Source organism: Gopherus flavomarginatus, chromosome 7, assembly GCF_025201925.1.
Source record: "Gopherus flavomarginatus isolate rGopFla2 chromosome 7, rGopFla2.mat.asm, whole genome shotgun sequence".
Classification (NCBI taxonomy): Eukaryota; Metazoa; Chordata; order Testudines; family Testudinidae; genus Gopherus; species Gopherus flavomarginatus.
Genome location: NC_066623.1, coordinates 6259704 through 6283153, shown reverse-complemented (window position 1 = coordinate 6283153; position 23450 = coordinate 6259704). Strand labels below are relative to the sequence as shown.

At 46.3% G+C, this 23450-nt stretch overlaps 1 protein-coding gene across 2 annotated transcripts in view; it reads right to left on the bottom strand.

Moving 5' to 3' along the window:
* Positions 1-20949, bottom strand: part of FAT2 (FAT atypical cadherin 2) — a 78540-nt gene extending 57591 nt beyond the window's left edge. For both annotated transcript variants that reach the window (XM_050961496.1, XM_050961497.1), the window contains exons 1-3: positions 20732-20949; positions 4633-7927; positions 3569-3883 (exon numbers count right to left, since the gene is read on the bottom strand). In XM_050961496.1, coding sequence (XP_050817453.1) covers positions 3569-3883; positions 4633-7897 — 3580 coding nt within the window. In that variant the 5' untranslated portion in view covers positions 7898-7927; positions 20732-20949. The remainder of the gene's footprint in view (positions 1-3568; positions 3884-4632; positions 7928-20731) is intronic.
* Positions 20950-23450: the final 2501 nt, after the last annotated feature.

The window sequence follows — 23450 nt, the reverse complement described above, 5'->3', positions numbered from 1 at the left end:
CCACCTGCAAACTCCCCATACACTGGAACACAATTTACATCAAAGAATGACTTCTGAATACTAGGCAAATCCAATGTAGATGTCTGCACACGTTTCCAGCTAAGACTGTGTCTCGTAAAAAATCATCTGTACCATCTGCTGGGCTGGGCTGGGCTGGGGATACTCCATTGCCAGTGGCAGGAAGCTCTTATCTTCGCTGGGTTTATTCCCTCTTCTTATTAACCTTTTGTTTATTACCCCCTTCGTTGCCCTTTCTCAGGTAGCTGAGAGGGGGGACAGGGTTGAGTCCCTTATGCTAGCTCTATGCTGTCTGGAGAAGCCCCTTGTTGAGGGATCAGTCTCGCGGGGGGGCCCTTTCTGCTCCCTGTAAAGCCTTGTGGCTTGAGAGACTGACTTAAAGAGACTGAATTCCTATTGCTCCACAGAATAGCTGCAGTGTGGGCTGTGTCTGCCAGTGTGTCTCAACTCCAAACAGAGGAACCTCTCTCTAGGACTGGGAGGTGGAGTGTAATCTCTGTGGCCCCTGCAATTCTTGATTTCTCTGAGACCACCAGCAAAATGACAACTGGGGGGAAGGGGCCCTCTGTCCACAGGGAACCACACTGAGACCTGCAGGGGGTTGGGGGCTCAGGGCAGGGGGTTGGGGTGCGGGCTCCGGCCTGTCACCAGTTACCTCGCGTGGCTCTGGGGTGGCAGCGGCACACAGCATCGTTATGCAGCGGGGCTAAGGGGATGCTCCCTACCTGCTCTGGCCCCGTGTCAAATCCCAGAAGTGGCCAGCATGTTCAGCAGTGGCTCCTGGGGGTGAGGTGAGGCAGGCGACTCTGCCACATGCTGCCCTCGCCTGCTGTTCCCTGTTCCCAGCCAATGAGAGCTGCGGGGAGGGGAGGCGGTGCCTGCAGGTGAGGGCAGCATGCAGAGCTCTCTGCCTCTGTCCTCCGCCAGGAGCTACACGGATGTGGTGCCGGCTGCTTCTGGGAGCGGAGCGGGGCCAGGGAAGGCTGGGATCCCCTCTTAGCCCTGCTGTGTAATAGGGCTGGTAATCCTGTAGGCCAGGTCCAAAGTCGTGATGGGCTGAATCCGGCCTGCAGGTTGAAGTTTGCCCACCCCTGACCTAGACTGTGGTCTTCTCCAAGTTTAGGAAGTTTCCTTCTGAGTGTGCTGTTGGCTCATGACTCTGAAACCTTTGTGCCGACTCTCATCTCTTCAGTATTTGCTAAAATTGCATGACTAACAACAATAGACTCTGTGGTTTCCACTTGAAATTACTCATAGCTCATAACCGAAGAACTTAAAGAAAGTAAGACTCCCAGTCATGTCCAGTCACAGCCACTTCTGCCTCAGCAAATTCAATCATTCAAAATATTCTCCTGTCTTTGAACGTTGGGTTGATCTCAGAGTAAGTGTGGTAGAATTTGGAAGTGATCATTTATAACCTCTTTTAGAGCTTTGCTGGTTCTGGAATTTAAACCCTTCTAGAACCTTTCACAGTCTTTCCTCCATTTAGTAAAGAAAGAGAGAGAGGCAGTTTTTGCCTTTGAAAAAGCACTTAGAATAAAGAGCTAGAATATTGGAAAAACCTCTTCAGCGTGTGTTAAAAGCAATAGAGGCTTCATGGTGCCAGAAACTTCTCTGACCCCTTTCCCCGTCTCTTTAAATTTAGGTAAAAATCACCCATTGGTGAATGTTTTTTCCCCTCACAACTGTGATGGTTATTCACTGGCCTGAGATGGTCAAGTAGATCCCCATGTCAAACACACTGTAAATCATCACTGATGACAAAGAGCAGCATTCTACCTTCCACCACTTTTCAGCCATTGGTAGCCTCAGAATGAGACACAAGAAGATTGTAGTTGAAGCCATTTTAGTGGGGCAACCAATACGCTCCCTTCCTCATTGTGAAATCAGCATTGTGTTAACAATAAACTGCCGACAGGCCAGAAATTTAGACAAGCTGTTACTTTATCTGGCAACAGCAATCAATGCCTTCTTTTTAATATCTGTATATACCTGCATGTAAACCTAGGGGAGCATGTCAGGGTTTCCAGGCAATCGTTTTGGTTTTGGGTGACATGCAAGTAAAGGGGAAGAGAAAGGAAACTAGATCAATTTTGGAAGCAGGTCCTCTCATTGCTCTCAAGCTCTGAGTTTAAGGAAGAGTCCTCCCACCAAGTGATAAGGTCACCTCTCATCAGATGCACACAACCCCTGAGATGGAGAGTACAGAGAGAGGGATAGGAGACAGCTTACATGTGAGTACACATTTTCTGTTTGTGTATAGACATTTCCCTTAGAGGTGAATCAGCTCGTTTGGATTTTAGCCTGGTTATTTAACATAAAATTAAAATATTGTTTTTACGTGGATGCTGCAACTCTCCAGCAGAGTGAATAGTTACTAGGGGTGCAGAGGAACGTAGAGCTGCAGTTGCTGAAGAAGACAGATGGGTGGGAGGACTCCAGAGCCCACCATGTAACACTATCCAGCATGTCGCCATTTGTGGCCAACATACAGTACCATCTTACAGGGAGTACAAAAAGAGTCTCTATTGAAACCTGGAGGTTCTAACCATTTACTATACTATACCATACCTGCCCTCCCCACACCTGGTCAACCCTACAATATCTCAACATCTGGAGACCACCAGTCACCCTTCTTAACAAGCCAGGGGAGGGGTTACTAAAGACTGATGAGCAACATCCATTGCCAAAAGCTGTTAGTTCACATGCCTTTTCGGTACATCCAGCTGCTGTAGCATACTGAGAGCAAGGAAGTAAGCATAGTTCAGAACTTTAACCTGTTGCACTATCGTGGTGCTGCCCATGCCAGATTCATTTACTCAACCCTATCCCATACTCAGAGTCTTTGCCCTCCTTTCCCCGGTTCCCAAGAGCTGATATAGTGAGAGGCCTGGCAGAGCTTTCATTTTCAGACCGGCCCCCTGTCAGACTCTCGTAGTTTGGGGAAGCTGTTTACACTAAGCATCAGTGGGCTTTGGAAGGCTCTAACAGATCTGGCAACTAATGCTGGGATGAAAGATATAGTCTGGAGTGATGGCAGAAGCAGGCTGAGTCAATACTGCACTAATCGCACTGGCGAACCAGAGGAGTCCCCGGGTATAGCAGAATTTATGCTGATTGATCCCGTCATATGGAGATCATTCTATTCTACAACCAAAGAGTACCTTCCAAAAGGACATTTCCTGCTGGTGCTGATACACTTGCCACTGGCTTACGCGGCTCAGCCGGGCAGTTGATTGTAAACATTAAAAACAATTTCTTTGATTCTCTTTGAGGCTATCAAAGAGGTAAAACAACCTTGTTTCTTTCTGAGAGCCACTCGGCTGCAGATAAAGACTGTGACCACTTGTGGGAGTGCCCGTGACAGACAATCGGTCTCTAAGCAGACATTGTATCTGGGGATTTGGATATCTGAAAGAGTCACTGTTAAACTGACCCACTTCATCAGAGGCCAGCCGTAATTTAGCAGCCGTGCTCGCTCCTGCACTGAGTATGCTCTGTGCAACGCTCCGTGTGAACGATGGAGGCACTGAGTCTGTTTAGTCCTTACCTGTGACAGGGTCAATGGTGAAGAACCCTTGAGGGTTTCCATTTACGATGTGGAAAGTCAGCTTCCCTGCAGAGCTGCAGTCTGGGTCCCTGGCATCAAGCTGAAGGACAGAGGTATTCAGTGGGGAGTTCTCCATGACAGAGGCATAAAAGACTGGTCTCGACATCTGGGGCAGGTTGTCATTGATGTCGGTGACTTCAATATAAACTTCAGTCACCGAGGAGAGAGGAACTGAACCTCGGTCAACAGCTAACACTGTCAGCCAATAGTGAGAGGTAGATTCTCGGTCCAGTGGTCCCACGGTCTGAATTGTACCTAGGAGAGTTACCAAAAGCTCTTTCAATGGATTCCAAGAATTCCAAAAAACATGCACAGCAATCCCCTTCAAAACTCTGGGTTGGAATTTGTGTGTGGTCCATTACCAGTTCTGTGTTACCAGGCAGGAGATCTGAGTCTCAGCACTGAATCTGGTGCATGGGGTAGGGCTTATCTCAGACATGAAGCTTGCATACCTTGGGGTTGCTGGGTGGTGGAGGGGGAGAAAAAGGTGTGAAATGCTGCAGCTGTAGACCCTGACGGCTGAAGTGAGTCTTGAATTAATACCCTATCAGTCCAGCTGAACAAGGTGCATGCAAACCTCACTCTGCTGTTGGGTCTGCGGCTGGCCCAGGCAGTCCTGGATGTGGGCAATGAAAACCAGGAAGTGGGCAGGGAAAGTGTGTCTGGGACATACACCAATCCCAAGTATCCCTGAGCAGCTTCAGGTGGTGGGGTTGTTATGGGACTTTGGCTGCTCTTGCAAGGTATCTTCCCCTTGCAGAACCCCATAGGAAGGCAGGAGATCCACACCTTGGTGAATTCCCATTGGGAGCAGCTGCCCCTGCCAACTCATGGGGTTGCACATTCCACTTCCCTGCACAAGCAAGGATGATCTGAGCCCACGGACTTTGAAAACAGAATACAGAAAGGTTCTGGTGGGTCAAAATTCAGACCAACCACAGGATGTCATTTAAACCAATCTTCACTGTGCCCCCTGACATACCCGTACACTGGCCCATCATTACCTGTATCCTCTTCAATGCGGAAGACTGCCAGGCCAGTGCCCTCTCGGATGAAATATTGGAGTTCTCCATCCTTCCCCTTATCGCCATCCTGAGCTGTTACCGTCATCACCGACACGCCCTCGGGGCTGTTCTCCTGCACCCTGCCGCTGAACACAAAGGAGGCAAAGCGAGGAGGGTGTAGGTTCTCGTTGACGTCAAGGACATCAACTGCCACGTGGCAGAATGACGAGAGAGAGATGGGCCTCCCGCCATCGCTGACTTGTATGGTCAGATTGTAAAAGTTCCTCGTCTCATAATCCAGCTCTTTCGCCACCCGGAGAGCCCCTGTCAGCCTCTCCATGTGGAACGTCCTCTCCTCATTGTTGGTAAGACTATATTTTACCTCTCCCCCAGAGCCAGCATCAGGATCAAAGGCTTCCAGGAAGAGCAGAATGGTCCCCAGGGGCAGGTCCTCAGGGACCTTCACATGGTTCAGGGCTGGGATGCAGTGTGGGGAGTTGTCATTTACATCTTCCAAAGTCACTACCAGATCAGTGACTGAAAACAGCTGGTGACCCATTCTAGGCTGGTCCCTGGCTTCTACTTTTAGCACATACTGAGGCCACAATTCTCTGTCCAGGGGGCCAGTCACCGTCACCTCCCCGGTGACACTGTTAATGACAAATTTATCAGTGGGGGCTAGGAGGGAATATTTTACCTTCCCATTGTCATCTGCATCAGCATCTTCTGCTTTCACCTGTGCTACAGTTGTCCCTGGTGTTACATCTTCTAGTATCACCACCCCATATGCACCTACTGGGAATTTAGGAGCATTGTCATTGGCATCCAGCACATTCACCGCCAAGAGTTTCCATGATGACCTCTGAGGAGTGCCAAGGTCATACACAGTAATGTTAAGGATGTAGAAGCTGGTTCGTTCATGGTCTAAAGGGGAGAGAACTTGGAGGAGACCCATATCTATGTCAATTGTAAAGCAACTGTCTTCATTTCCATCAGTGATCACATAGACCAGTTTACCATTAAAGCCAGGGTCGGGGTCAACAGCTGCAAGGTCAACAATGGTTGAGTTGACTGGGGCAATCTCCATGATATCGATAGACCTTGGAAAGTTGTCATCAAACTGAGGTGCATGATGATTCACATGATACAGGTTCACAGAGGTTTCCTCCTCCAAGCCTTGGTCCTGAGACAGAGACTCGATGGAGTGCATTATATTCTCCGTCAGCTGCTGCAGCACCCCCGTCTCTTCGCACTGCACATGGACTGGGAAGCCTGGGCTGACCACAGTGATGTTAACAGATGTAGGTGAAGCATAGTTCTCTCCATCCGTTGCAGTTATTTTCAGAGAATAGAGTGGTGATTGCCCAGCAGGAAGATCTCTGAGAGAGGTTCTAAGGGAAATGATTCCAGAGACAGGATTCAGGTCAAAATGCTGCAGCTCATTGCCAGATGTGATTTGGTATCTTACGTGCTGCAGGTCATCGACATCAATGGCAGATACTGTGACCACGGGGTGCCCAACAGATAAGTCCTGTGGGATGCTTCCATTGCAGTTTGCCTTCTCGAACACTGGGGCATTGTCATTCAGGTTGTTCAGAATGAGGGAAACGTAAACCTCAGTCTCATGGCGGAAGGGAGATCCCCAGTCTGATGCCCACACACGCAGATGGTACCATCTCTGCATCAATTCATAGTCCATTGGCGTGGAGGTGGAGATGATGCCTGAGTATGGGTCAATGACAAATGGAACTGCTTTCTTGTTGGCTATGCTGTAGGTGACAAAGCCATTCTCCCCATGGTCATGGTCTGTAGCCTGCACTGTTAAAACACTGGTGCCAGGTGGGACATTTTCATCAAAGGTGCCACGATAGGAAGACTGAGTAAAAGTCGGAGCATGGTTGTTGCAATCAATGATATCAATGACAACAGTGGCGTAGGCCTGACTGTTGGCCGTTGTAACTTCAAGCTCAAAGTGAGACTGGTCTTGGAAGTCCATCATTCTGACTGTAGTTATGAGCCCGGTTTGAGGGTTGATTTTAAACCCTGTGCTGGCAGGGGTGGGTCTCAAAATATATTTCAGTTTTGGAAAGGCTGGAGTGATTTTAGCCATAGCAACTTGGCTCCCAGGTGGGGAAAATTCACTGAGCTGGACTTTGTACACTTCCCTCTGAAATCTGGCAGAGACATACTTGGAAGGAGGTATGTGGATAACTCTAATCTGTGAGCACAGAGGTGGTTTGCTCTTGTCCTTGGCCTGCAGACTTAGATTGAAACCAGAGGGGTTAGCCAACCAGTTGATCTCTTTGGTCGACACAATCATGAACTCATTGCTCCCAACAAAGGATTTCATGGCTTTGAAATGCCTTCCTGGATCTCCGGCCACAATATCAACTGAATCGATCCCAGGTTCTGAACCACTAGCTTCCACAAACAATGTAGCATAGAGGAGGTCCTCAGCAGAGTCAGCTGGTGTCACGGTCACTGAGGTAATAGCTGGGGGCTTCCTGGCAGATGGCTCCACTTGGATCACCAGACTAGCTAGGTTACCGAAGCCATTGCCCTCAGAGATTTTTCGCATTCGGTCCACAGCCAGGACCTGCAGCTGATGTTTCCCTCGGTATGTACCATTCAGCCTCCCGGAAGTCATCACTACTCCGCTGGTGGGGTGCACTGTGAACAAGTGTGAGCGGGTGTGGAGGACATAATAGAACTCTGCATTCTGACCCACGTCAGCATCCGTGGCGCTGACCACAGTGATGGCAGTTTTCGGAGGTGTGTCTTCACTGATGGTGACTTTGTACGAGGGGGGTGAAAAGAGAGGTTTCAAGTCATTCCTGTCCAGAATGCGGATCAGCACTTTGGCCCACGCTTCATAGGCAAAGGCTTTCTCTGTGGCTTGAATTATCAACATGTAATTGTCTTTGACCTCCCTGTTTAAAAGCGCCATGTTCCCGCTCCTCATTCTGATCCTCAAGAAGCAGAAATCCCCAAGCGTGTTCTCCTCGATTTTAAAGAGATTATCGCTGTCCCCGGAAGCTATTCTGTATCTGACGTCCCACTCTGGGTCCCTCACATAAATGCCCATTTTGACATAGCTCTCTACATAGGTCTTAGGGGCCGAATTCTCATAGATTGTGGCGTTATAAAAGGGGTGGGTAAAATGCAAGGGGGATGAGTTGCCTTTTTCAGAGCTCCCCACACAGGCCAGACAATGCATCAGAAAACAAGCAGAGCTCAGGACACGCTTCTTTGTAGCAACGGCCATGGTGTGTGAGGCAGGGTGTCTCCTTGGGCCCTGAAGGGAGGCAAAGAACAAACAATTAGTCTGTTAGCTAACATGGATGGGGGCAGTTATATTAAATTTTGCATGTTACAGCACGAAAGAAGATGCAACACAAGGTAAGGATGTAATTGAACTATGCATTATGCTCACATCCAGCAGGACCTGATTTAAAGAAACAGTATCACTCTCCAGCAAATGTCATAAAATAGGAACACAGGAATTACCAGCCTGAATCAGAACCATGGTCTATCTAGTCCAGTGTCTTATCTCTGACAGTGGCCAGCACCAGGTGCCTCATGGAAACTCCACCATGGGGAGATGTGGGAAAATCTGCCCTAATCTCATTCTAATCCTTAGTAGCTAGAGATTGCATTAAACCCTGACGCATGAGGTTTTCGGTCCCTTCCAAAACTCTCTTTTTTTAGCAATAGCTATTACAACTCAGGGTGACCTTTTTATTCCTATAAATGTCCAGTCCTTCTTTGAATCCTGCTGAGGCGATGTCCCATATTTTACTGAAACCTCATTGAGCTGTTGTGTGCTTTCTGAGGTTCCTTCCTCTTGCTGAGTACCAAGACACGAGTGTTTCTGCGGCAGGTACAATCCTACTGTCACTGCTGCCAGGTTCCTTCACTAGCATCACACCTGAGTCTGTGGATTAATAACATTATCATCATGAATGTGACTGTGACGTGACTTAAGGGCAGCAGACATGTAATTAATATGGAGAAATGTTATTAGCAAGGGTGACAATGGTTTTTAAATGGCCAGGGTATTTTTTATAAAGCTAGATGAATGCTTTTCTCTTTGCATAGGGGATGAAACTGGGGATATTCACTGATAATTCAAGATATTTTTAGGTGCCTCTATTTCTCTTGGATATCCCAGGAGATCACTTTCTAGGACTGTCCCTTCCTCTTTTAACTTCAAATTGCATATCGAGCACCTGCCACTTGTTTGGCACCTTACTAATTTAAACAAGAAAGACTTGTTTTTCCAGATGCTTTTTCAAGATTCATCTCTTTAAAAGCCGGGACTGGTTCAATTTCCTAGTTAAACCAAACCCAAGTTTGTGCGCGTGTATGTCAGCTTCTCTTGCTGAGATGGCCAGTAAAGGGCTGTCCACTAGACACTACCATTCACACCCAGCCTTCATGAATAAGTAAAGGTCTGTCATCCAGCAGTCTAATTGACTGGTGCGCCTTCCTTTCTGGAACAAGACAACTGAAGTTTAGCTATTGCACATGTAGCATGGGTCACAGGGGAAGTGCAAATACCAGAATGAGAAGCAAAAGAAAATGTCATGTGGATTTGGTACAGAGCTGGCAAAATCTTTCCTACTATATTATTTCATTTCCAAAAAACTTGACACTCACTGAGTCCTGAGCAAACGATGCAACACACGTGTGCTTAAAAAAGTCCTGGGAGGACAAGGCTAATCTGTCAAGAGAGACGTGCGGTTTCTTCTAAGTCTGAGCACTGTGTTAAAAGATTTGCTTGCTACTTAAGAGAGCGAAAGAGTCTGGCAACATGTAGGGACTTGTCTGAAGCTGCTCCTTCACAACGTTTTAATGGTGGAACCTAGAAAGAAGACATGTGGGTTTGTTTGAGTGTGTGTGTCCCATAGGACTGCAAAGCAGGAAGAGTTTTTTGTCTCATACTATACACATGAGGAGAGTGAGCCAGCAATAAAAGAAAAAGTGAGAGAGAAGGTAGGATTTTCCAAATGGCACCAGACAATTAACCTTCACGTCTGCTATCTTTTCTCTAGCAGGGCCAATGCCTAATGCTTTAGCATATGGCAAAACATTCCTCCTGACTCCCGCCGTTATTAACCTATGCCCTAAAGCAGTCAATTTAATTACCCTTATCTCAGCATGCGCAACCACTGATATTATTTTTACAAACATAACTGTGGCCGAATTCTAACCCCGCATGTGTGTTTGTGCAATTCCCATTAAAGTCAATAGAAGCTGTGTTTGCAAATGTGACAGCAGAATTTTGCACTTAGCCAATACTAGAATGTTCCCTTCCTGATCTCCTGAAATAGCAATGAAATTTCTATAGATTTTTCCCCCTTTTCATTTTGTGAGTGGACAATAATCCCTGTTTTCAAACTCTCCCACATGTGGGCCCAAGGGAAGCCCAGTCACTGAAGCCAGAGGTTCTCTAACATTTTCGTTCTGCTGACCACTTCCTAAGAGAACTACTCATGGACCCACCTGCCTTTCCAGCACTCCATGGCCCTATAGAATTTACTAGAAAACAGTAATCTTTCTGAGGTTATTTTTAACCATTCTATAGAATTGAATGGAGAATCCTATCTCTTCTATTGAGTGACTTTAAAAGTCTATAGAAAGGAGAACATCATGTGTCAAATTCAATAGGTTTGCAGAGTAATTTCTATTACCCCGACTAAATATTGATAGCACCCATTGGTGTCTTCCTTATTAAATTTGATTGGACTTCTCCAAAAGGGGAAACTTTGAAACTGAGCATGCAGGAAAATCATAGCGTGAATAACACTGCTGTGCTCTTATTTTCCTAACCTAGTCACACCCTCAGGTTGTCTTTTGGTTTATTCGTGGGCAGGAGTAAGGAGATACATAGAGTTTAAAGAGTGGAGGATGTCAGTCTTATTAAAAAACCCAGCCTCTTCCAGTGAAGTGTTATGGGCCATCCTTTCCCTTGCACTAGAGCTCTAAATTTCCAGTGCAAGGAGATGACTCAATGCAGTTTTCATTTATTCTGTTCTCCCTTCAGGTTTGGCACAGCACCTTGGGTTCCTCAATGCTGGGTAGGCTTTAGGTTTAGGCTTTAGCCACATTGGTAGGTTCAGTCAGATGGTTTCTGGAAGCCATAGAGTGACCAGACAGCAAGTGTGAAAAATTGGGACGGGGAAGGGGGGTAATAGGAGCCTATATAAGAAAAAGATGCCAAAATCGGGACTGTCCCTATAAAATTGGGACATCTAATCACCCTAGGAAGCCAGTACCTGGAGCTTCCAAGTGTGAGGTCATTCTTTACTTAGGTAATGTGATGGAAGGGAAAGGAACCAGAAACATCCTGGGAAGACTTTGTTTCTCTTACAAAGCTTGCATATAATTCAGACAGCAAAGATCTGAGAGCGTATGAAGTGGAACTAGCTGAAGATTTTTTTTTTTGTGGGTAGGTGGGAATAGGAAAAGAGGATGAGAAAACAAACAGGTGACCAATGTGTCATCATGTTGGTTAATGTATTACTGGATGGTGCTCAGCTACTGTAGAGAGGAGCATGGATTAGAATAGAATAAAAGAGAATAGAATAAAATAGAATAGAATATGACGCTCCTTAAGATATGATGTGCTGCAAGTCTGTTAAAGTTCACTCCCTCCTTCTTAAAAGAAATGTTCTGTTGTGAAGAGACTGTGTGTTCTAGGGTTCGGTACATTGGTGCTAAACTTCAAGCATAGGAAGCAGCAGATTTTTTAAAAAAATCTGAACGCAAAAACACCTTAACTATCTCAGAATTCAGCTCTAAAATCCTCAAGATGCCTCCACTCAGATCCCTAGCTTCAGCGGTTTCCTATGAGCTACAGTCACTGTGACTGTCCCATGGCTACTAAACTCCTTAGTGTAGGTTCACCCTTTTATAGGAGCCTTTCCCAGCATGCTCTTCTGGGAGTTGGAAACAAGCAGCTGCAGCCCTAAGGTGGCCATTTTGCATCTGATTTCTCTAGGCTGCATTTCCTTCCCTTCCAACACCTATTATGGTTTTCCCTCGTCCCCTTCTTTCTCATTCCTGAAGAAGTGGAAGGTCTTCACAGGCTGTTGGTAATGAGAAACAGAGCATTTGGCTTCTTTGTTGCTGCTTTAAATCAAGCCCAGGCTGGTAATGACCAAAAGTTACCATTAGCTATTAGCTGTTTGGTAGGTTCTTATGTGCAATGAATCTGGTGGCTCCCCAGTCACCAGGTCCCAGTGGACATGTGTCTGCATTTGAAGAACCACCACCACTGTTGGCACCCTAATGTCAGCAGAGGTCAGTGGGCTCACAGCTGGGATTACCCTCTCACTCCTGCGGGTCAGGTTTCTACAGATCACATGCGATGGGAAGCAAAAGGATTGATTCCCCAACACTGCTGATGCTCGGGCATGACTTCTGTCCCTGGAACTGCTTACCTGATACCTTTCACATGGACTAGACTCACAAGAAAAACGGTTCAGAGATGGAACCAGAACACCTAAGAAAGCACTGACAAAGCTCAGCCAGAAAGCTGGGGAAAAAGAATTGCCCATGGGAACAAAACTGGTCCGTTATGGCCTATCCTAGGACTCAGCGGAAAACCCTTTTGGAAAAGACAGATAGAATTTGGAATGGAACCAGTAAGGCCCTGCAGAACCATAGGAGGTTTCTGTGACTTTGAAACCCTACAGATTAGGCTGTGTATGTGAAGGGTGTAAAATAAACTGAATTTAATATCACAATAAACAGGAAATAGTGTGCAGGATGTACTGAACTAGCCTGGTGAGGGAGAAGGGCATTAAGGGAGAAGAGGCTTTAAGGTGAGGGGTGGTACATAACTCTGAGGTTTCTGCTGCCTAGTTCAGGGATGCCTGAATCATGATTTAGGTGTAGCGTCCTGCATAGGGTCTGGGTTTTGCCTATAGATTAATAGAGAATGAAATCCTTTCCATGATTTGATTACCCTGTAGGATTCTATAGGAGTGACATTATTCTCTATTAAATGTTAATATTCAAAACGGACACGCTTTTCGACAGGTTATTTTCTATAGGAAGCAAGAAAAACAAATCCCTTCCATGTCCTTCGGAGCAGTGACTCAAGAGTGACACAAGAATACTGTGACCTGGGCTGTACACCTGGCTGTGGCAAAAGTTGTCTATGGGGGTTAAATCACACATCCTGTACCATGATTTTCAGCCCCAGACAGACAGCGGGCACTTCACGTTCAGTCCCAGGGAAGCTGTTCATTGCCCAGCAGACAAAACTCACATCCTCTGCCCTTCACTTACTTCCCTTCTCAGGATCCGTTCACCTCCTGAGGCCTTTATCTGGGCGCACATGGGAGGTGGATGTGTTTCTGCTCTCTGCCTGCAGAAGGCCTGACAGCACTACAGTCTTCACTATTGTGCTCTGCTTCCACAATCCTCCCTGCACAGACAGTTGCAGGGATTCTACCATTCTGTACATTGCTCCCTGTTAAAGTGCCAGAAGCTGAATGCCAGGAGATCATTCCTCGGTGATTCAGCTTCATTCACGAGGACCAAGAGGGGATCAGAATTCCTGGAAGGGTTGAATCTTATAGACTCAAGTATCTAGTAAACCCTTCTATCATGCTTTTAGTCAGGCTACATTTTAACTGAGGAATGATCTTGGTGAACCTGACTTAAATATCCCATTTTTGACTCTGTATTAAAAGCGTGTCGAAGAAGTCTGACAAATTGAAATGAAGAGACTAGTGTGGTGATGAGGCTCAGAGGGGGAAATCCTTTTAATATGCAGAAACAAAATGATAACTAATAGCTTTATGATAAAGGCCAGGCCCAGTTACCCTGTATGGCTCACAGCAAGCATTTGACATAAAGAAAAGTTGTGAACTGCCTCTGGTAATTTCCCAGAGTAATGCTAGCTTGTGCTTCTGCAGTAGCAAGTGGAGGCATAATGCGGTGTACAGAGCTTGTCTGCTTTTTGGGAGTGCCTCAGAAAAGTGGGGGTAGCCTTGCAGAAAGGAAGGGAAGTCAGGGCCAAATAACTCCCTGAGTTCCATCCCCCCGCAAGAGAAGCAGAAAAAAACATCTCATGCAAGTTAACACTGAACATAGCTGTTGAACTGAATTCATCCCTCAGGGAACTCCACTGCAGTCTATGGGATGAACTGAGCCCCATTTCTGCTGCCTGCCTTGAATATTTTCGAACGAGAGAAATGTTGATGAAGGGGGCAGTTTCCTGTGGATTCCGCCCTCCTATGTTTCTTTTACCAACTCTAGTCCCCAACATTCTCTCTTTTTTAGCCTTAGAAATTAAAAATAAAGCTCTATTGCGGTGTAAGTGCAATGCAGAGTAATGATACCTCCCAGCAGACCCACAACATTCACAAGGGATCCCTGACTTTCAAGCTGTAAATCGCATTATTCCACCTCTTTCCACTGCATGACACATGCACGTCACGGCCCCTCTCATTTTGGTGCCCAGATTTTGGATGCCCTGCTCAGACCTCCCTGACATCTGGACGGGTCGAGCCCCCACAGCTTCGTCACTGGGATGGGAGGCTGCTCAACACCTCTGAAAAATCAGGCCCATGGGAGTTAGGCACCTAAATACCGTTGAGGATCTGGGCCTAGGTGTCTCAAACTCCACGCCCCCAGAAAGGACTTTGTGGTCCTCAGGTGTATAGTCAGGGGGAGGATGATTGTCACTGTAATTCTCAGAGGTATAAACTACTGTGTGCTTGTCCAGGAAATCACAGGGTCTGCTCAAACCTTCTGTTTGCTTTCTTCACCATAAGGGCCTGGACTGCACTCTGCTCCTAGAAATGCACTCTGCTTACACCCTGAACTCTGCTCCTAGAAATGCCCTTTTTCCATGAGACTTGGAGGAAAGACTGGATTTAGGAGTCCCATTCTCGGTACCTCCCCCCGCTTTTTATTTCTTGCAGGATATCTACCCACCCTGTGTCATATATTCCCTGTCCTGCGCCTCCCCTTCATTTCCCACTCACCTGTTTAAAACTTTGCACAAAGCCCGGTCAGAAGACTTCTCACAGGACAAACAGGTAGACACACGCCTACCTCTTCGCCAAAGGTTGTAAGGGGGGAAAAGCCCTGTAGCTGCTCAAATTACAAATGACAGGGTCAGTTTTCTTGTGGTTCTAAAGTGCAAGGGTCACAAAGGAAGACAGGACAGAGCTAAGGGAGCAAATTATTTAGCAAGGTGGGAGCCAAACCTGAGGGGGGAAGGACTCCAGGAATGCACCTTCTCCTAGCTCAGTATGTACCTGAACAAGAGGAACACAGCATAAGAAATTCAGTTAGGGCCAAACGTTGCAAAATGAAATCAACCAGAAAATAATTACTGTTGTTCAATATAGAAAATGTAGGATTAAAAAGTATGTATTTTTAAAGAGGACATTTATCCATGTCACTGACACCACCTTTGATTAACACTGAACCCTCTTGAAAAAAAAATCTGATTTGCTTTTCATGATTCATGCTGTTTGTTTACAATTTGTCATTTTCTCTGCTTGGTCAGTGTTAAAAAGGCTGGTCAATTTGATCTTGTAGCTAGATGGTTTCGAGTCAGTTTCACTGCCCTGTGCTCATGCACTAGCATTATCCTGTCATGTCTGAGTTACCAGGGCTAAAGAGATAGGTTGTTGCAGTTTAATAAAGGGTTCCACTGGACTTTAAAAAATAAAAACAATGTGATGGAACCATTTCTATTAGTCTTAGGTGTCAGTGTTGCCAACTCGCATGATTTTATCGTAGTCTCATGATATTTGGGGTTTTTCTTAAAGCACCAGCTCCTGGATTCATGTGTTGACATGAGAATCTCTGTTTTCATTTTTAAAAGAAAAGAAAGTTTCCAGCCCTCATAGTTGTGAAGTAAAACTTGAAAATGTGACCCCTAAGCACTATGCCACCAGAAGACAAATAAAAAGGACCCTACTTTTATTATTTTTAGAATCTCATGATTTTTAAGCCAATCCTGTGATTTTTTGTGGGGGGCTGACTTGTGATTTTTGAGCATTTGGGGTCAGCAATGCTGTATGTCATGTGAAAGTGTGTTTGGGGGAGACTTGACTGGACAGCATCCCTCTAAATCATAGAATCTCAGGGTTGGAAGAGACCTTAGGAGATCATCTAGTCCAACCCTCTGCTTAAAGCAAGACCAATTCCCAGATCCCTGAATGCCCCCTCAAGGATTAAACTCACAACCTTGAGTTTAGCATGCTAATGCTCAAACCACTGAGCTATCCCTCCCCCTGTAAGAACATAGTTAGTTTCACAACAATCCTGCTACCCTCCACAGCCTTTCAATCACAAGCAGCGTTTTTAAAATAGCTTGGCCTGAGCACTGAAAATCATTTCCTGATGGCTTAACAGTCAGGAACAGCATGGCTGATCATTTAAAACCTGGTGCGTGTGCATTTTATGACGGAGGTTGGAATGACCCATTAAATAATTGTTCCTGCTATGCTGAACATCCTGCAAGTGGATAAATGACTCCCTACTAGGGAGGTATTTAATTTAAGCAACAGCTACCTTATCCTCCAGAGGACCTTCCTCAGTCCTATGAGAATTAGTTGAGGTGATAGCACTCCCTTGGCTGGAGCCTCACATCCAGGTTGTGTCTAAAGCTTGCTGATTCTTCCTGCATAACAGCTCTAAGCTATGGCCTTTCTGATCTGTCCACACAGCGAAAATGCTCAGCATCTCTTGTCCCCATTACTACTACGTCCTCTAGCCTTAACAAATGCAATCTCACCCAACTCACGTCCATTCAAATCACTGCTGCAAAGATAACTTTCTTAGCTGATCACATTGAGTATGTCACGCTCTGTTTGCAAACTGCCACTGGCTCCCCTTTCTCTGCTGCATCAAACATAAGCTACTTATCTCCTGTCTCTCTGTGCTCCGGCTGCTAACACCTTATTTCATATTGATTTTTCTTTAAAAGCCACTTGCCCAGAATCTTTTGGGAGTCACTCCTGCCAACTGCCTAGGCACAGAGCTCCCATCTGCCTGCAGGACTGGCCCCAGAAAAGGGATCTGGAACTCAGGGCATGTCTATCTGCACTGCATTGGGAGGTGCGACAGCAGCGTGTGTGGACATACCTGAGTAAGCTTTGACCAAGCAGGGTAGCAGGTTAGTCGTGGCGGCAAGGGCACGGGGTGGCATGGAGAGCGATCGGAGTACAGTCCCTCCAGCGACCCCCAGCATGCACTAAGGGGGCTAGCCCGTGCCGCCACAGCTACGTTGCTAGCCTGATCGCAGCTAGCTCAGGTATGCGTCGTCTGTGCTGTATTTGCACCTCCTGATTGCCCTGCAGAAATCCTGCTAGCACTTACGCTTCCTTCCCAGCCTCTCTATCCCAAACAGACTCACAAGAGAATTCTGATTCTCTCCCAGATATATCATTTGATTAATAGAATTTATATAACCCATCTCCGCTGCTGACTTTCTTTGTCAGCAACCCAATTCACCTGCTGGTTGTTAGTTCTGGTCCCAGGACCCATGTGCCCCACCAAGCCAATTTTCTGCTCGGTCTACAGCAGCTTTGACTCCTCTGCACTGGTTCTTCCAGAGGCTTCCTTGAGTTCAGAGTGTGTGTGTAAAGTAGGGTAATGGGGGTGAGTCAACAAATTCAGCTGCGCACTGCAAAAGGTTCACTGGCAGATCTCTGGGGAGCTGTTCCACAGAAATGTGCCCTGTTAAATTCCACAGGGCAGGTGTTTCAGTCAATGGAATTGCTGCCCAGATAGCCTATTAAAATACCAGGCCTGCATGCCATTAGTAAATGCAGGGGGATCGTCTCCCCAAGCAGAGCTGTAATACTATCGTTCTCACTAGTTACACCTCTACCCCGATATAACGCTGTCCTCGGGAGCCAAAAAATCTTACCGCACTATATGTGAAACCGCGTTAGATCGAGCTTGCTTTGATCTGCTGGAGTGCACTGCCCCGCCTCCCCGGTGCGCTGCCTTACTGCGCTATATCCGATTTCATGTTATACTGGGTCACGTTATATCGAGGTAGAGGTGTATTTCTAGATGCTGTACAAGCAAATAACACAGATGGTCCCTACCCCAGACAGTTCACCATCTGGGTATGTGACAGTGTGTGATCGGTGACAAATGTGATGGGGATAGCAGGCTAACCGTAGAGACTGGTATGTTTGCAGGTAGTCACAATGGGCTGCTTGTCACAGTCACACTTTGTCCTAATGAGATCTTATCAACTCAGTTTACAATAGCAAGAGGTGTCTCCTCGGGACTTTTCTCTACACTGTCTACTGAAGATAGGCTTTTAAAGTGTAGCCATCTACCTACAATATTTATCCAGAGTAGATCGATATGGAGCAGTAGATATCTATTCACACTCTCTCTATATCAACCTATTGCTTCGGAATAGATATAAGTATCTTACATAGCGAGAACTATAATGCAATCTCTGCCTACCTGTTAAGTATGACATACCTACTATATCTACAATGTCTCTACCTAAAGAATGTATTTGCAGTTTCTATCTACACCATGATCAGTCCATAATATTTCCTAGCTACAAACATTTCTGCTGCTTAAAAATACCCCACAATCTGCTCTGTCCTCTTCGAACACCGCCCAGCTCTTTCTTCCAAGAACCAGGAAGGAAAGTTTCTTTGCAACAAACCTGCCCGCCTGCCAAGGAAAACCGCAGCAGAGAGGACAAATTGCTTGTTCAGCTAATCAGACTTCTAACAGGACAATGGGGCACTGGCTTTTCCAAAAAAAGGTCTGATGCTTCTTAATCCTATTATGCATTTGCACTGATGGAGACTTACGAATACCCACTGATATATGCACAGACAGACAGACAGACACACACACCCCACTTATGCACAGAGGTGAACACAAATAAACACATGCTCACAACGAAAATACCATTTTGGTTGCAACGGGCTGGCACGATGATCCTGTGTGACTTGCACTGGAGCCAAGAGTCCACCGAGCATAATGCAAAATGAATTGGTTTCTAATAGATGTTTGATTCCAGGTGTGAGTTTGTTACTCCTTTCCCCCTCCCCCCAAGAATGATGCTTATTTGTTTAAAGGGCCAGGAGACCCAGCAGCTTCTGCAAAAGCTTCCTCTTTAAAGTTCCCACAGACTAAAAATATTAGCAGGTGGGAAGGGCTTCGGAAAACAATGGCCCCTGCAGAGAGTACAGTTTGGGTTCATTTTAAAAAGAATGTTCAGGATTATAAGGGGGTTGTGTGCGTGTGTAGGTGATGCAAACAAGGGCAGTGGATAGATCAAGCCTGTAACTGCAGAATAAAATCTTAAACTGGTTCTTTTACACAATAGATCCCCCAATTACCCCCAACTTCATTTATCTCAAAGTCTGATGTCCCTGAACTACTTCAGATAAGCCTGATAGTGCTGGATGTTAAGAGGTGATAAGGTAGCACAACAAGAAGTCAAATGACTTCAGCATCACTAAATGCTGATACTACCCAACTTTCCTCAAAGGTGGGACACAAAGTGTTTGCTTTTCATTCTTGATCTCACAGTGGGACTTGCCTTACTAGCTAGCAAGCTGGACAGCCCAGTCACCCAGCCGGCAGTCTTCCCCTCCGCAGCTTGGAAGGTTCCTGGATCTATGAGTGGCCGGGAGAAGCGAGGCTTCTAAGTGGCAAACTGCAACTGATGCCGCTGGGACCATGAAGCATCCATATTACCTGTGCAGACACCTTCCCCTTCCCACCTCAGACCCAATGCCACTTTCAACCACTTCAGGCCCAGATAACTATGAGCTAACCTACAGTCCTGGCAGCAGCCCCAGCCTCGCCACCGGTGTATGTGCCAGTGCCCATCAACCTGTGAATTGGTGGAATCACGCAAAAATAAAGAGTTTTCAAACTTTTGTAAATGTTATAGCATTTCTTTTTTAGAAGAAAGCTCCATTGAGCCAGGTTTTTTTCTAACTATCCCAAGCAACAGATGTCATTGGAGAGGTGATCTTTGTCCTTATGGATTCTTGCATTCCACTTGGTCTGCTTTTCATTCCCTCAGGAGGTTAATTACCTGCTTGCTGCTGCTACTGCTAAGGGCTTTCATATATTATCTCCATGCTGCAAGTGCATGAGTGCCTCTTATTCTCTTCTTTCCCTTGTCTGCAGTGCAACATGTGTGCTGGGGAAAGAACAGCTGCATGTTCATTGATCTTCATTTACGAAGGGATTTAGGTGTAGATTGCTATCAGGCCTCCATAAATGCCCAAAGAATCATACATGCATTGACACAAACACACACACACATTGTATGTGCCCACGCCTATGTGAATGCAGAGCAAACACCGAGGCCTTGCTTCCGCTGAGCTTTTTCCTTCATTTCCCACCTTTGCAGCGACAGACGTGGGAGTGCCTGGGTAGGCAAGGTGCGAGGGGCCCGGACATCTTCACCACCTTGCTGTCTAGATTCACTCTGAGTGCGGTTAGCCGTCAGGGTAGCAAAAATGTCAGTGCCTTGCCTACACTAGGGTTCTTCCTGTACACGGTCCAGTAGAGCTGGCCCTCGTGGTAGCATAACAGGGAAATAATAAGGAAAAGCATGGTGTAGATACAGCCTGCACACAATGCATTGTTAAATCATTTTAGTTTCGCTTGCATTCCCTGGGGGATTCAATCTGAGCTGCTGTACGGAGTCCATTCACCGGATGTGACGGTCTGCCCAGAACTCTTGGTAAAGTTTACAGGAATGAACTGGAAAGGCTACTGCCCTGCTCGAACCCGGCTCAACAAATGCAAACATTGTACATCAGCTTTCCCTAGCCCAGTTCACAGTTCCTTCTACTAGGACTGACAAGAGCAAAGGAAAGAATGAAAGAATAACAAAAAGTTGTTGGTTGGGATGGGGTTTTTTCTGCTAAAAGTATGTATCTTCAGGCTTGGGCTATTTGTTTCAAATTGAAGGTTAAATCTATTTACTCACATACAAGCACGGTTTTCTGACAATCCTAGATCTGTCCATCCTCCCTGGGCTTCCCCCTAGACTCTGCTGCACAGGGCTCCCTGAGTCAGTTTGAGTTTGCAAAAGCAGTGAGCAGCATGCCCTTACCTGTTGCAGCAGGAAAGACCTTTCCTGAAATTTATCGTCTTTCTGCCCCCTCCGCCGAGTCGTCGGTCACTGTGCAGCACTCCATAAGCTGCAGGAGATCCATGGTGGTTGTGAAGTGGAGACGCTCAGAGAAGTTCCAGCAAGAGGAGATTTTGCTGGCTGAAATCCCTGCAGCACAGGTTGAAAGCAGCTAGCAAGAACAGTGCAGTAGGTGTAACTTGTTCCCTGAAGTTCCAGCCCTCCCTGACCGACTAGGGGAGGAGGAGAGGCACTGCTCTCACTCTGGAGAAAGGAACACGTGTGTGTGTGTGTGTGTGTGTGTGTGTGTGTGTGTGTCTGTCTGTCAGTCAGAGCTGGGCAGACTCCCAAGCCTCAGAGACAAATAATGGCTGAGCTTTTTACTGTTAGATTAGCCAGCATTGCCATGAAATCCAGAAATGCAGTTTAAAAGAACAGGGGTTGTTTTTAACTAGGAACCAGGTAGGTGCTGGGGGGAGGGGTGGGGAAAGGAGGGAGAATTCTGTTCAGATCTTGGAGGAGCTGAACGCTGAAAAGGCACCTGAGATGTTACTGGCATTGATGGGTTGTGTTGTGGTAGCTCCCAGGAGCCCAGGCGTGAACTAGAGCCCCATTGTGTCAGGTGCTGTAAAAACACAGAACAAAAAGACAGCCCCTGCCCCAAGGAGCTTCCAATCTAAGCATAAGATAAGAGATAACAGGGGGATACAACAGGCAGACAGCGGAATACAAGTGTAACCCACACACCTCCTGTGTGTGGGTTAGCTACATGTATTGCTGAGCACAAACAGTGGAGTCTGAAGATATTTTCCCTTTTTTTTTCTGCATAAACAGCACTACAAAGTAATGAGATTAGAGAAAAAAATAGTTCTTTCTTTTATCAGCACTTTGGATGGGATTTTTCAAGGCCCTCAGCACTGGAGTCTTCTGCTCTCCCTGAAGTCCATCATAAAGCTCTTACTGACATCAATGGGAGCACAACTTGGCCAGGGCTTTTGAAAAGCCCTTCCTTGTTGCCAGCTCTTGTGATTTTATCCGAATCCCATGATACTTGGGATCTTAAAGCCCCAGCTGCTGGAATTTGGTTATTACCTGAGAAGTTGAGCTTTCATTTAAAACAAAAAGGAAACTTCTGACCTTCATGGATGTGGAGAGAAGCTTGAAAATGAGCCAGTGCCAGGAGGCAAATAAAAAGAATGTCAGTGTAATTTTTTTAATCCCATGATTTTTAAGCCAGTCTCATGATTTTGGGGGCTTGACTCATGATTTCTGAACATGTGCGGTTGGCGGTACATTTGTGTATAGCCAGGTTCACTGTTTCCCCTGCATAATCAGATAAGGGCCTATACTACAAGCGGAGACTCTTATCTGCACAAAGAGTCCCAAGGAAGTCAAAGAGATTCCATAGAGCCATAAGAGTCCCTCCATGGAGATCCCAACCTTTAATTCTCTCTGTCTGCTCATATAGCCCTCAGCACTGCCAAGTAGTTATGGGTTTATCCTCACAACACCCCGGTGAGGCAGGGAAGGATGTACTATTATCCCCATGGGATCCTCAGGCACGGCGAGATTCAGTTATGTGCCCACGGTCACAACAGGAGAGCATCAAAGCTGGGAATTGAACTCAAGAGTTCCAGACCAGGACCTTAGCCTTTGCTGTTTGTGTGGGAAGTTCTCACAGCACCATGGGAACAGGAAAAGGTGAATGGAGAGCTACAAAAATTGGCAGAGGACGCTGTGAGCCCCGCAACTTACATACCTGCCTCAGTTTTTGAAACTGACTTGGATTTCAAGTTGATCGTGCCCTTTTAGGAATGACCTGGACTGAATAAGTCCCAAGACGGGTTATAAACATGACAGGGTTTACAGAACAATCAGCCCCTCATTTTTGGGATGTCTCAGAAGAAGAAAACAAGGGCTCACTCAGTAACAATAAGGGTAGGTATATTCAAAACAAATGGAAGGCCACGCTACTTCACACAGCTGTGACCCTCACAGCCACAGAAGGTGAGAGAATCCGGGGTTGGTGCCTAGATTTCAAGGAGGTTAGCTCACTTGATAAACACTACTGACATTGTAATTTGATGTGCTAAGTTACGAGTGATCAAATCTCTGGCCTCAGGGCATCAGCTGATTTCCACAAGAGTTGGGAGGTGATTTTCCCACATTTAAAGTCTTGCACAATTGGCCAGGTGCATTGTTTTATTTCACCAGCCTTTGAAGCATCGAGATAGGCCACTGCAGAGACAGGATACTAGAGCTGATGGGTGACTGGTCTGATCTGGTATAGCGAATCATATGCTCTCAGCCAGAATGGCTGGCAATACCATTCTGGACAATGCAGCGCCATCTGTGAGACACCCCCGCCCTCAACTCTAACACCTGCATAGTATATTTGCTACCCTAGATTGTCAGTCTCCCTATTTCAGTCCTTTTTCTTTGCCACGTTTCTGTGTTAAAATGCCATTTCAGCAAGCGCTGGGCATAATAGTCCCATGAGTAAAGTTCCCATGCTACACCATGGGCAAACGCAGGTTAGCACCATACCCAAGTGCATATTAATGTTACACAAACACATGCTCTCACATACAAACACATACTCAGACAAACACACATGCACACACAGACTTCCTTGACGGCAAGCAAAAAAGGTCACTGAGACACCCACCCAGTTTCCACTAGATCAGGGACCAAGAATCCC